At 39.6% G+C, this 14,872-nt stretch overlaps 1 protein-coding gene across 2 annotated transcripts in view; it reads left to right on the top strand.

Annotated features, from left to right (window-relative positions):
* The window catches only part of GOSR1 (golgi SNAP receptor complex member 1), a 130,619-nt gene that overhangs the window by 106,543 nt on the left and 9,204 nt on the right, over nt 1-14,872 (top strand). For both annotated transcript variants that reach the window (XM_044283783.1, XM_044283782.1), the window contains exon 8: nt 11,994-12,076. In XM_044283783.1, coding sequence (XP_044139718.1) covers nt 11,994-12,076 — 83 coding nt within the window. The remainder of the gene's footprint in view (nt 1-11,993; nt 12,077-14,872) is intronic.

Here is a 14,872-nt window from a genome sequence, read left to right as displayed (position 1 = left end):
TAATTACTTTGTTTCCTACTTTAAAATCCAGCCAAGCTTTACCTAAAACCTTGAGGGCATTGCCTGAGACACTTACCAGGTTAGCATTAAAACTTTTTAACTTATACCTGTTAGAAGATACATCCTGCAATTGTTGGAAGTATTTTACAGATAATAAAGTTGCTTGGCTACCTGTATCTATCAAGGCTATTATTGGCGAGAAATTATCAAATAATTCAACTTTCATATAATATCTATTATCTATTTCCTGTATGGAACAAAGATATTTGGCATGATTATTGAAATGGTTTTCCTGCTCAGCAGTTAGACTTGTCCTCAACTCCTCCTCCTTCCTTTTATGAGCAGGATCGCATGTCTTCTTCTGTGCAGCTGAAGACTTTGTGTGCTGTAAGACAGAACAAACAGGTTTCCCCTCCCCCTTGCCATGTGGCTTTGTAAGGGTTAAATTCTTTTAAAGGGAAAGACAATTATATTAGATTGCTCCACTTTACATACATTTAAGTCATCAACCTCTGCAACATTTGACATACTTACCTGCTTCTCCCCCTTTATATTTGGGGAGGATTCTCTACAGGAGGGGTTACCCCTAAAAAAGGATTTTTAGGGTTAGCAGTGATTGTTTTAGACAATTCCTCCATCCGCTGCATCAACATACCAAACTGATCTTGGATTTGATCCATTCGATCATATAGGTTACTTCTCTTTCTCCCATAACCTTTGGGAGATTGATTTTGGTACCGATATGATTGTGATCTCCCAGAACCATCTGACTCAGAACCACTTTGAGCCCTTTCTGGCCTACGTTGATATCCCCTATAATAATTATTCTGATATCTTTGAAAAGGAGGGAACCGTCTATTTCTAAACTCCTTCTGGTGGTTTGGGTTCTTTTCAGCAACATTTGGACCCTTATTCCCATCTGGCCTAGGCTGAATTTTATTTGGCTCGGAAGGTCTAGGAGTTTTTAACACATCAGCATAACTTCTTTTAGGGCTTTCAAATTTTCCCTGATCTCTTTTTATGTGAGTTTCTGCTATTTCCTCACTCGCTTTTTTAAATTTTCTATCAGGAGACTCATCACAATTTTGTATTGCAGCGTACAGAGTTGTACTCTCAGTGAGTAACCAATCCAGAGTCTTTCTGGGATGGTAATCCCTGGCCAAAATAAATTTTATTTTATTGGGCAAAGCGTCATAAAATAACTGGATAAATTCACTACCTTCAAAATTGGGATCTTTTTCAGATAAACTATAGGCATTTTTGAGGACTGACAAAAATTCCCTGGGACTTTGATTATGTCTACATTTCAGGGTAAATAAGGCCCTCCTTGCAGCAGTAGTGGACTTATAGGGACCAAATTCAGTTTTTATTTCTGCGACCTACATCTGACCAAGAATCCCTACCCATATCTCTAAGGGAATTAAAGAAATACCGGTGTTTTGGTTCGAAAACCCAGGTAATAAATTCAAGTTTCTGTATGTCCTTTTCTAAATGTAAAGTTTTCATGGCCTCCTCATATATTTCCAAATGACTTATTATGGAGGGTGAACCCTTTTTTGCAAATTGACCCACAGTTTCCTTGAGAAATTTGATCACTTTAGTAGTGTCTATCATGGGTTGATAAGATCTCTGTACTGAACTTTTAGAGGACCTAGGAGGTGAAATCGGTCTTAATTTAGGAAGAGAATGTTCTCTCAGAGCCATTAATTCTTCTCCATTAAAGGGGTTGTCATATTTACTTTCTGCATCTAATTCCCCCCTGGAATATTTTACCTGCACTCTATTAGAATCCTTAGGCTGTCTGAATTGAAGAGGGTCAAGATCCCGGTTATCTAACTCTGTTTGTAAATTTCTATTGTCCTTATACAACTTTTTACATTCCTCATCTAGATCCACCATAGACAATTGACATTTAGACAATTCATTAGTAGCCTGACTTAATTTCCATTCCAGAGTCCTAATAACTTCTTGCTGTTGACTGTCTCTGTCATTATATTCTGATAATTTAGCAGACCATTGTGCTAATTCACCAGAAACCATGGCCGCCTTATTTTCCATTTCAGATAAATCTTTTTGAAATTTATCAATTTCATATGCCTGTTCAACATTTTTATATTTTGCTTTTTCTAATTGCTTTGCTATTTCAATAACTAAATATACAAATTCAGGCCAAGATTGAAGGATTAATGAATCCTTATCTTTCTTATGTTTAGCTTGGGAAATGTGACAGAGATAATCAGCAAACCGGGATTTATCAGACCAGATATCATCTGCATATTCTACAGCTCTCTTTTCCAATTCAAACCTCCAATCCTTTAACTCTCTCTTAATATCCAACCTGTCATGCATATGACCCAACACAATATATTCAATTAATTCTTGAGTCTTTCTATCATGCATATCAGTCTTTACCACTGCAGCAGCAGCCTGCATGCCTTGGCTAGCCTCGCCATTGTTATCAGACATTTTTTTTACTTGTTGCACTACAAGTACCACAATAACTTTATCAAATATATATTTTGCACCCCAAAATTTTGTTTCTATTACAAGCAGATCTCGGTAGGGACCTCCAATTTAATGTCGGAATATTTATGCTGTCTCCGATTGACAGTCTATATGATTTATGTGAATAAATTAAAATCGGTAATAAAGGAGATTCTAACTTATTATCATAAATATCAAGCTAAAACAAGCTCGTGATCTGCGTTGAATTGAAGACAAAACCCAGTTACAGACAAAATATATATGTAATTTATTAATACAATTTATAGTGCAAAATAATATATATAATAAAATTGGCGGTAATAAAATTCACTCAATGATATGCAAAATAGTGGTAAAGACAAAAATAATTGAGAACATATATATATATATACACAATTATGCCTTCTTATAATAATACCCCTCACTTATTTTAAAAGTCAATTTAATACTTGATTTCTCTCAGCCGACAAATGTCCGATTAAACCCAAATCTGGTTTATCTTTTATCTATATAAATATATATATATTATCAACCATACTGGTCTAGAACTGAATTCAGTTCCTTGGAGATAATACCGTGTTTTCACTAGTATATTTTTAATCTCCCTGTATTGGATTAATTTTCAGGATGATGCTGCAGGTACACCCCAATCTTATTCCAAAACAGATACTATACACAAAGTATGGTTAATTGAATATATCTATAGATATGTATTATATTAATTAATTATCCTATAAAATATAGGTAAGGTTATACTATACCAAAATGTCAGCTAGCAGAAATCAGTTTCAATGGCTCTAAGATGGCTGCCTCCAATGACTGGCAAGATGGTCAAGATGATGTTCAGAGAGAGAGCGAGATCTCCTTTCTGTCAGCCCATACCATCTTTTTATCCTCTCTTAGAAAGGGCTTGGCCAAGTTTTATCATTAACTAGTGACCTCACTTTATAATTAATAGAACCTCCCTCTAGGGAAAAATATACCCTAGATCTTTGTTACCCTAACACTAGATGGCACTAGTATTCCATACAAAAATCGAAGCATTCATTTATTTCTCTTATTCATATACTAGCAATAAAATGTAATCTAAGGTTTCAGACGAAACCTTGAGAAGATCTTGAAGAGACAATGAGTTTTATACTTGGTCAACTAACTTGTGTATCCTTAAGTCTTTTGACCAAACTTGATTAAATCAAGATAAATAGGGCTATCTCAATTCATTGTTCGTGGAGGAGACAGGGTTTGTTCATGATCACCTGTGTCCACATTTTTCCATTCCAGGAAAGAAATAATTAATTTGTGTGTTCCACTGAGACAGATTCTAAACATGACAGAGGAGTTTATACCTCATTTCTAATCTTACAATTGAATATATCTATGAGGACTATACTCTTATATATATACTATATATTCAGCACACCTATTAAAATTGATTATATAAAATCAATCTACTCCTATATTGATTAATATAAAAACCCCAAAGAAAGATTAGAGTCTTTCTATTCACTAAAATCATCAGAATTCAAATACATTGTCTTATCTAGGCCATGACATCTCATTAGACCTTGGGACATCTCCTTCTCACAAAACAGACTTAGGTAAACACTTTGGTATATATCGTAAACCTTAGGTTAGCAATTTCAGAGTAAAGGAAAAAAAATCACTCTGTCTTTTAATAAGACAAAATGGTTGTCCCTTAGGCTCATGTCCATACACTTATATAGGCCTTATAATTATGGACTTTATTCATACCCAATAGTTCTGACAGTGGTGGAGGCAGTGGTGTCCAGGCAGTTAAAGGGGTATTCCTATCTCAAACAGTGGAGGCATATTGCATGCGCGGCCACCGCTCCTATTCATTTCTAGAGCCAGTGCTCGGCAATTTTCGATGGCCCCATAGAAATGAATGGAGGGCTGCCACGCATTCGCAGTGCGCCCTTTGTGACTTTCTAGGCTCTGTTTACGAGATAGGTGTGGGTCCGAGAGGTGGGACTAACACCTATCAGACAATGGGAGCATATCCTAGCAATATGCCCCCCTTGTCTGAGATGGGAATACCCCTTTAACGTCGAGTTGACATCAGTGTTGTTTTTCCATCAGAGAGACTGAAAACAGAAGAAGCTGATCCATTTTAATCCCCTTGTGTTTGAATGGGTTAGGCTTCATTCACATCTCCATTTGGAGATTCTCTATGCCAGAACAGCCTGCCGGATCTGGCATTGACTGCAGTGAGGTCCAGCGTTGATCCTGCCAATTTCCAGCATAAATGCCAGGTTTGGCCGGCATTTGTGCCGGATCTCCAAAACAGAGATGTGTACGTTGCCTTAGTTTGTGCTCAGCTTTCATCAGGTCTTAGTTATGTTGTACTTTTTTTCTCCTGTCAAAAAATAAATGAAACCTGACAGGGCTGACACAAACCGATGCTCACAATAACTCATTCTAACAAACAAATCATTTTTTTTTTTGTATTTTTTTTCTGTTAGGCTTTGTTCACATCATGTTTTTGTCCCATGTTTAACATATACACATGACATATATGTTAAAGGGATGTTATATAGTGGCAGCCGTCCTCATAAGGTTCCACTATAAAAAAAAAAGGGGTGCTAACTTATGTTTTTTGCTGGACTCTTCAGGATTAAAATGCGTAGTGAACTATGGTTTTGCATCTTTCTTTCCCAACATAAAGGGGTTGTGCAGCAATATATATTGATGACCTATCCTCAGGTCATCAATATCTGATCAGCTGGGGTCCGGCACCCCCACCAATCAGCTGTTTGAAGAGGAGGCAGCGCTGTATGAGAGCGCTGTTTCCTCTTCGTTACGCTACCCGTTGTCTCAGAACTTTGGTCAGTGCAGTGTAATGACAAAGAGAATGGGGTGAGCATTTGTAATTACACTTTGCCACCGCTGCAAGGGAGACGACACGTAGTGTAATGAAGAGGAAGCAGCGCTCGCATGAAGCGCCACCTCCTCTTTAAACAGCTGACAGCGGGTGTCTGGCCATGAGGATAGGACATAGTATATATGGTCTGCACAACCCGCTTAAATGTGATGTGAACAGCTCCTTAGCCGGACAGAACAGAGATACGGAAAACGGTGAACTCAACCGTAGTTGCAAGGAACTTACAGAAACAGTATTACAGGAATTTCCCTTTAAAGTAATTTCTTTATACATATGTAACGCGGGAGCGATCTGCTAATTAGCGTCAGAGCTGCAGAGAATTGATAACCTCCCATGCGTAAATGGCTCCTGTATTCTGCTGACACTGCCTACTGGGCAGGAGTAGTCAATCTGAATTATTTCCTTTTAACTGGAGTTTGGCTTTGGCATAATTGTACATCTTTTTAGTAATATATTGCTGTTTTTGGTTACATCTACGGGGAGTAATTATATTAGGGATATTTTGTCCTTTACAATGCACTTCTCTTAAGCCCCTCATTAATAGTGAATATATAGGCAGCAGCCAACATATAGAGTTGTTAGATTGGTACCCTGGCTAGAACAGATTATCTTTTATCCACTGGAGAGAGGATAACTGTTAGTTTGGAAAGGGTCTGACCGCTAGGACAAAAGGTATGACTTTAGGAGCAGCATGGCTGCCAGTATGTTTACCCCTGTGTTCATACTTGTCCCCCCTCCAGCGGGCCCTTTGCGTTCTGAGCTATCAAGCTGCATCACCTTAATGCCATGAACACTGGATGCAAAGTAGCATGGCAAATATATCCCAGTGCAAGGGGTCCTCTTCTGAAGCGTGTGTTGGCAGAGTGTTCTTTCATCCTTTCCTTGCCACTGCTGCGACACTCATCTACACTTCTATAATTGCACTGAGCTGTCAGTCTGGGACTATTCTGACATCAATTGAAGTCGCTCAGCAGTATATAGCAAGCCATGGCTGCAGTTGCAAATGGACACTTTTGAGGAATTGTTGTGACAGATGTGCCCATGTTAGTCATTCTGTATACTGTGCCTGGCATCCGTCAGAAAATTACCTTTGAGAGGAGCATTATTTTGTGGCAGAACAGCCTTCACTGAAAGAGATTGACTCCCTAGGTCCCATGGTAAATACAAAATCTTTAATCAATAATGCAGTATAATATAATTGTAATTAAAATATCAGATATAAACACCAAAAACCACTAATTAAAAACAAAATACAACAGAAACTGGTTACAATAAACCATAAAATGAATGTTATACAACACGTCTTGAGCTGTTATAGCTATCGCTAGGGCCCAGCGGTCGGCTAAATATTGTTGTCCCAGGCGTAAAATTTAAAACATTGTTTCTATTGTATTTTGTTTCAAATTCATTGTTTTGGTGTGTACTGTATTTTTAGTTCTATAAGGCTACTTTCACACTAGCGTTTCTATTTTCCGGTATTGAGATCCGTCTTAGGGTCTCAATACCGGAAAAAAAACGCTTCCGTTTTGTCCTCCTTCATAGTTAATGCGGACAAAACGTAACTGAACAGAACGGAATGTTCTAAAATGCATTCCGTTCTGTTTGGTTGCGTTCTCATACCAGAGAGCAAACCGCAGGAAGCTGTTTTCTTTCCATCACGGATGCAGAGCAAGACAGATCCGGCATGACCCACAATGCAAGTCAATGGGGACAAATCCGTTCTCTCTGAAACAATAGAAAACAGATCCGTCCACCATTGACTTTCAGTGGAGTTCATGACGGATCCATCTTGGCTATGTTACAGATAATACAACCGGATCTGTTCATAACGGATGCAGACGGTTGTATTAACAGTAACGGAAGCGTTTTTGATGGACCCTGCCGGATCCAGCAAAAACGCTAGTGTGAAAGTAGCCTTAGACGCACCCAGGTTTTAGAGGAAGAAAATAAGATTCCTAGTGTTAATCAGTCCTCAGATCAGAACCCCAATGTCTTATTCAGACTTCAGATCAGCCCCACAATGTTATTCAGGCCTCAGCTCAGACCCCCAATCAAACCCCCATTGTTAATCAGACCTCAGCTCAGATACACATTCAGACCTCAGCTCAGACCCCCATTGTTAATCAGACCTCAGCTCAGATACACATTCAGACCTCAGCTCAGACCCCCATTGTTAATCAGACCTCAGCTCAGATACACATTCAGACCCCCATGTCAATCAGACCTCAGCTCAGATACACATTCAGACCCCCAGTGTTAATCAGACCTCAGATATGACAAAAAATCAACTCACCTTTTCTGTTCCAGACACCACTGCCACTCTGGAGATCCAGTTCTCTTCCTGCCGTGCTGTGACTGGGCGTTGCACAAAGCGAGGTCCCAGAGCGCGCCCATGTCCTCACACTGTGTGCTGATCACAGCACAGCAGTTGGAGCCTGCTGGAGAAGACCAGGAAGCAGTGAATACAGCCAGCACAAGGAGCGCTGCGCTCACCAATCCCTGGTCCTCCTGTACTAATGAGCGCTTCCATAATGGAAGTGCCCATTAGTATTTGCCCTATAAGACGCACTGCCACCCCACCTCCCCCCCCCCCCCCCCCCCCCCCCACACACACACACACACACACACTTTTGGGGAAAAAGGTGCTTCTTATAGGGTGAAAAATACAGTATTTTTGATATTTTTATTACATGTAATTGCTGCATATTGATTAAATATTCCTTTATCATGGTACCTAGAGACCTAGGAAGTTAATCTTTTAGTGTTACTGATTTCAATTTTGCTTGAAAATGCCAGGAGGGCTATTGCAAGGCCTACGTAAGCTGCTAAGTTATACTATGTTTACCAGATCAGCTTTTATCTATATGATACAGAGTCCTAAATTGTGGTCTGCAGTCTGACCATCACTGGTAGACACATTTATAGCAATCTGAACATTCTCTAGCAGCTTTCCTCACTGCCTGAAATATAATGTATTCTTTGTATTAATGCAGACAGTATAGGTGAACAGATATGAGAGAAGCTGCTGAATGAGCTGACATGCCCAGTTAATCAGTGTTGTAGTCCGTGAGGGCAGGATGGCACTACAGGTGTCTGAAAGCCATGTGAGTAGAGAATCCAGGCCTCACATACTTACTGTTACTGGTATCAGTAGGATCTTAAAGGGCATCTTTCAGCAAATTTGTACCTATGACTGACTGACCTGCTGCATGTGCGCTAGGCAGCGGAAGGCATCTGTGAACTTTTTATATATGCTAATGAGCTTCTAGGGACAATGGGAGCTTTGCCATTACTCCTAGAGGTTCTGCTCTTTCTGCAACTGCCGCACCCTCTCCACTTTTATTGAAAGGGCCAGGCAGTGTAAACGTCATCATAGCTGCTGGTCCTGTCAGTCAAAGTGGAGAGGGCATGGCAGTTACAGAGAGAGCAGAGCCTCTATGAGTAAAGGCAACACCCCCGTTGCTCCTAGAGGCTCATTTGCATATATTAAAACTTTTTCAGCAGTGCGGGCACATATGAACATATGCCTTGAGCTGCCAAGCACATGCAACCAGCAGTTTACGTCAGTCACTACTTTAGGATCTTAGTAGGCTGAAGATTCATCACCTTTCTACAGGATAGGTGATAAATATTAGATCACTTAAAGGGGTTATTCCATGAATAATGTAAAAAAGGAAAATAAGATACATATATGGTAGTTCATGACAACCTCTTTCTAACAAAGCTAGAACCAGCCCTGTACCTCACATAGATCCAGAGATCTCCACATTCATTGCTCTGCTAGCTCAGCTAGCTTTTCTGCTGCAGCACAGGAGGCGTGTCTCAGCTCTCCTTATCACAGCTCAGGAGGCGTGTCTCAGCTCTCCCTATCACAGCTCAGGAGGCAGTTGAAGGATGAAACTGAGCATGTGCGGCCTCTTCAGTGAGCAGGTCAAAGAAATAAGAAAAAAAAAAACAGCCAGTGGTGCTATACAGATACATTTTATTGAATATCTCACTGGCTGTGCTAAATTTTTATTAAATACAATTCCAAAAGTGTTCAGATCCAGGTGCTGGTTTAAAAACTGTAGAATATTTTTTTGTGGGACAACCCCTTTAAGTCTCCACCGATCACTAGTAAGGGGTCCTAGGCCCCCTTCTCCTCACTAGCATGTCTTCAAGTCTTGGTGTGGTGCTCAAGCAGGCCTGCCACAGCTCCATACACATCCATGGGATTTACAGAACCAGGAGATTGCTAGGAACCAGGGGTTCCTAGGAAATCAACATTTATTGGCTGCTTTTGTATAGGTGATGGTAAAAACCCTTTTAAATTTAGTTGAGCGCCTTCTTGGAGGCACATTAGCCCAAACACATCGGTCAGCAAAGTGATTTTATTTCACATACTATAATCATCTCCCTCCGATCACATCTTCTAATTGATCTTTAGCAGCCATTAGAGAAAATAGATGCAAACAAGATCTGAGGAGATAATATACTTTAAAAGTTTGATGATTCTCAAATGTGTATCTACTGAGGATGCTAAATGGTCAGGGATGATTTGTGCTCACGTTGCTCAGCACAACCTACGGCTGGGAATTCCCGCTATCGAAGACTTTGCTTATTAGGTATTCTGCCCGATGCTACACAGCCTTTTTTCAGTAATTCCTTTTTCATCAAAAAGTTTCACTTTTTCTTTTCTTTCTTTCTTTTTTTTTTTTTTTTTTTGAGAATGTAAAGCTATCGCCTTCCCCAATGTACAGGCTTGAAAGCTCCGTGCATTTGCCTGCCTTACTTTATTGAGCTCTGCCTTTCAGATGTTAAAAGCACTCACTCTCAGGATATATTCCTAATGAGGTTTTATAATTGTGTCCCTGGGGTGCTCTTTACATAAGCCAGCAGCACTCTGGATCCAAGCCGTGCAGACCTGCTAAGCAACGATGATAACTGGCGTAATGAGTCCAGGGACACTGCAGAGATTCGCTGGGAGAATAACTGCTGGCCAATGGAAGAAGTCAGGATCACATTAATTACAGTGGAAGAGCTTGGCTGCAGAAACTGCCAGTCTTTGACATGGCAAGTTGTCCTGGCATGGCCTTAAGCTAGATGCGGCCTTCCCTGCAGTGGTGATTAAGCAGTGCTGGTTGCTGTCTTGGAAGCAGGAGAAATGATATATACACGTGGTTCATTTGTGTTCTTATTGGTTTTGTATGGTTTACATTTTATCGGGTTTTCCAAACTGCCCGTCTCGAAATAATATATTGAGAGAGATTCAAAATATGTAATTATCTACTAACCAAAAAAGCAAGGAACAAAACAAAAAAAAAAAGAGCTGCACTTATATAGAAAGATTGATTTAACATAATTAACTCTTGGATATCCCTCGATTTTTATTTAATTTTTTTAAACGTCACAATCCTATTGGCTCATTTGTATTTTTAGGTTGTAAGGGTGACACCCAGGTTTTTCTAATAAAAGGCTTATTATTGAAAGAGGGAGAGGAAGACTCGAATACCAAGAGTCATGTCTTCCCATTCTTTTGCCCCTAGACTAAAGTTCAAGATCTGGAGCATGGCAGAGAACATGGTTAGAGCCCTTGTTTAGGGATGACACAAAAATACTGCCATGACATGTACAATATATTGTATATACAAAATGTTTTCCAAATATCTAGAAACTTGCATTTTTTTATTATTCTCTTAGAGCACGGAATAAAAGTGAGATCTCATTAAAAAATAAATAAAGACCTGACGATAGAAAAAGGCCTGAAAACATAAAATGTTTGAGACACTATCACTTAATTTTTATACAATAGAGTACAATACACACTCGTTATATTTGGTAAAATAAACCTCAGCAGGTCCTGGCACGCCTAAAAAAATCTATGACCATAAGGGCTCATGCACACAGTCGTGTCTGATTGTCGTCCGAAAGTGGATATCTTATGCGCGCATTTTGCTTTTTCTTAGGCTACTTTGACATTTGCATTGTTAATTAGGATGCGTTTTGATTCTGCACATCAGGATGCATCCGTTCTGTTAGGATGCGGTTGTGTGAAATCAAAACTGATCCGTCACTAAATATAGACTCCTAAAAAAAAAAAAAAAAAACCGATCTGTCACCATTGACCTACACTGTTTTCAGTGCCGGATCCGTTTTTTTTTTGTTGTTTTTTATTGACCAGACACTGCACAAAACAGAATGCTGCAGGAACGGAAGGCTTCCTGACCGGATCTCTTTCCATTCAGTATGCGTGAGGACTAAACAGAATATTTTTTTTTTTTCTGGTATTGAGATATTCTGCCAGATCTCAATACTAGAAAATAACGCAAGTGTGAAAGTAGCCTTGCTTCCATCGATAGAGCTATTCTCATCTGCAAAAATTACAAGATTATGATCTGTGGAGAGAGACTTGGTTTTTCTCCATTCTGTTCCATGGAAGTTACAGAAACAACCCATCAAGTGTGCTAGATTCCCCTTCTCGACATAAGTGCAAATACACATAACTTTGCATGGTCCAGGGTCCAGACTATGGTACCAGACTGCAAAATCCCATCATGATTGTGTTTTTTTTTATTATTTTTTGGCTGAATAAATGATCTGAAATAAAATGCTTTCTTTATCTTTCCAGCATTGCAATGGCTACGAAAGAAAACATGACATCGCAGAGGGGGTTGTTTAAATCCATACAAAGCCGGATGAACACCTTGGCTAGTATCCTTATGAACCTGCTAATATTTGCATATATTCATGTTTTACAGGCAAGCAGCTGTCACATTAAAGCAGTACTCTGAGTGAAAGCTAAATATATACTTAGTACCAGGATCTGCCAGCAATGATACAGAGCTTCTGCAGGCTTTCTAGCTTACCCAGAGCATGATTCCTGGATTGAGATGTCATGATTTCCCTGATATAAAGACAGTACTCAATCTTTTTGAATCTTATGGAATCCACCTGAAAAAAAAATAATAATAAAAAAATGTGTATACCGTATGTTTGTACGTGTGTATATATGTATATATCTATATATATCTGGCTATCTATCTACAAGGAAACTGCAGCACTACAATAACTTGAATAAAAGTGCAAAAGATGTATTTACCCATGTCTCAGCTATATAGTGTGTGTGTATATATATATATATATATATATACACACACACACACACACACTATATAGCTGAGACGTGGGTAAATAAATCTTTTGCACTTTTATTCAAGTTATTGTAGTATGCAGTTTCCTTGTAGATAAGGCTACTTTCATATTGGCGTTCGGGGCTCCGCTTGTGAGTTCCGTTTGAAGGCTCTCACAAGCGGCCCCGAACGGATCCGTCCAGCCCTAATGCATTCTGAGTGGATGCGGATCCGCTCAGAATGCATCAGTCTGGCACCGTCTGTCCTCCGCTCCGCTCAGCAGGCGGACACCCGAACGCTGCTTGCAGCGTTCGGGTGTCCATCTGGCCGTGCAGAGGCAAACGGATCCGTCCAGGGTTACGATGGAAGTCAATGGGGGCGGATCCGTTCGAAGGGGACACAATATGGTGCATTTTTCAAACTGATCTGCCCCCCCATTGACTTTCAATGTAAAGTCTGGACGGATCCGTCTGAATACAAATTGTACTTAGACTTTTTTAGTAAAATATAATGCAGACGGTTCCGTCTGAACGGATACCATCGTTTGCATTATAGGAGCGGATCCGTCTGTACAAATACCAGACAGATCCGCTCCGAACGAAAATGTGAAAGTACCCTAAATAGCCAGATATATACATATATACACACGTACATATATATTTCTTTATTTCATATATATATATATATATATATATATATATATATATATACACACACACCCCCACCAATACAGCAGCAGCACAGTCAGACAGCGTGCACTGGGTGCAATTCCTCACAGAGGTCAGCTTCTCCTCCACAATACTTACTCTCCAAATAACGAGGCAGCACTTCCAGCTTTCGGTGACAGGGTGAAGACCCCAAAACTTTATTCCCAGCAACGTTTCGGCCTACTCAATGAGGCCTTTGTCAAGCTATACATATATATACACACGTACATATATATTTTTTTTATTATATATATATATATATATATATATACATTTTCTTTACAGATTAAACAGTTCACTTAGGTACATAAAATACAATATTACATTTGATTTCTCCAAAACCATAGGAAGAAAGATAATGAGGTTCCCTTGCTGATGTGACAGCACCAGGCTTCTTCTGTCCAGGCCTATTTGCATTAAACCAGGTGGACTATAGTCATAATGTCCATCTACCCTAGTTTGAAAAAAAATTGAAGCGTAAACCTTGCAACCAACCATTTAGCACTAGCTTTTAGTTAATTAGTGGAAGGCTTTGCTTTTGTGCTTATTTTTGGTTGGGTGGGACAGTTTTCGATACTTATTCTCTAAGCGGCAATGAGTGCCCGGGGTCACCCCTGATGATTCCCTTGTGTCACCGCTCCCTGATACTCCATATTGGAAAGCATAATCATATTTGAAAGAATATTCAATAGTCACCACTTCTCCTGCTGAAGTTTGTCACGGTTGACAAGTCATTTTTGTAAGCCAGAACATGTTTCTTTATATTCCTATTCTGAGGCCATGGGCTGAGGAGTCCATACATTCCTTCAGTTTATACCATGTATTTGACATTTACCTAGTTTAGAAATAGAAGTGTTTGTATGAAATCACTGCACTCTCGATCCCTCACATATGGTGGATGGAAAATAAGTCCTGAGGAAGTTGTTTTCCGTTCTAAGTGTTGGTAAGCAGTTTTACAACCTGCATTGTCAGCAGCAATGTTATTGACCTCAACTATAGCATAACTATATAATGGTTATCTGTGCTCTTTAGAAAGTAAGATACATTAAGTATGGTCACACTTCATCTCAGCTTTTCAGTCATTTGCAGCATATTGGATTCTTTTTGTAGAGTGATGTACATTAGAATTCTTGTTGCTGGCTAAGCTGTAACTGCAGACATTGATAATCATTACAGGGGTGTTCACATCTTATAATGTGGTGGCATAGTAAGGATCACAGGAGCTTTGGAATACAGTGATCCCTCAAGTTCCAATATTGGTTTCGGGGCGACCATTGGATGTTGAAATTAGTAATTGGTTCCAAAGCCCCAACATGTCATCCCAGAGTATGAAAACAACAAAGACAGATAAAGCAAGTCTTTACATAAACCGGCCAGAAATAGATGTTGGACATTTTAAATCACTTGCTATGATGAGCACATGCCCTTCTTCAGGGTGTTGTATAGTACAGACATGTACCGGAAAAATAAAATTAAGCTACCCCTTACTTGGTATCCATAGTAGCTGAAGCATTGTATGGCGAGTCTAGTTTCCACTTACGATGGTTCAGGATTGACCATTGTATGTTTAAATTATTGTATCCTGAGGCCATTGTATCTTCAGGGACCACTGTACTGGGAAACTTCAGTAGTGGTTAATTAGCTCTGGTGCTCCTGAGTGACAATCGCAG

This window comes from Bufo gargarizans, chromosome 3 (assembly GCF_014858855.1).
Source record: "Bufo gargarizans isolate SCDJY-AF-19 chromosome 3, ASM1485885v1, whole genome shotgun sequence".
Classification (NCBI taxonomy): Eukaryota; Metazoa; Chordata; class Amphibia; order Anura; family Bufonidae; genus Bufo; species Bufo gargarizans.
This window is presented reverse-complemented; position numbering and strand designations above follow the sequence as displayed.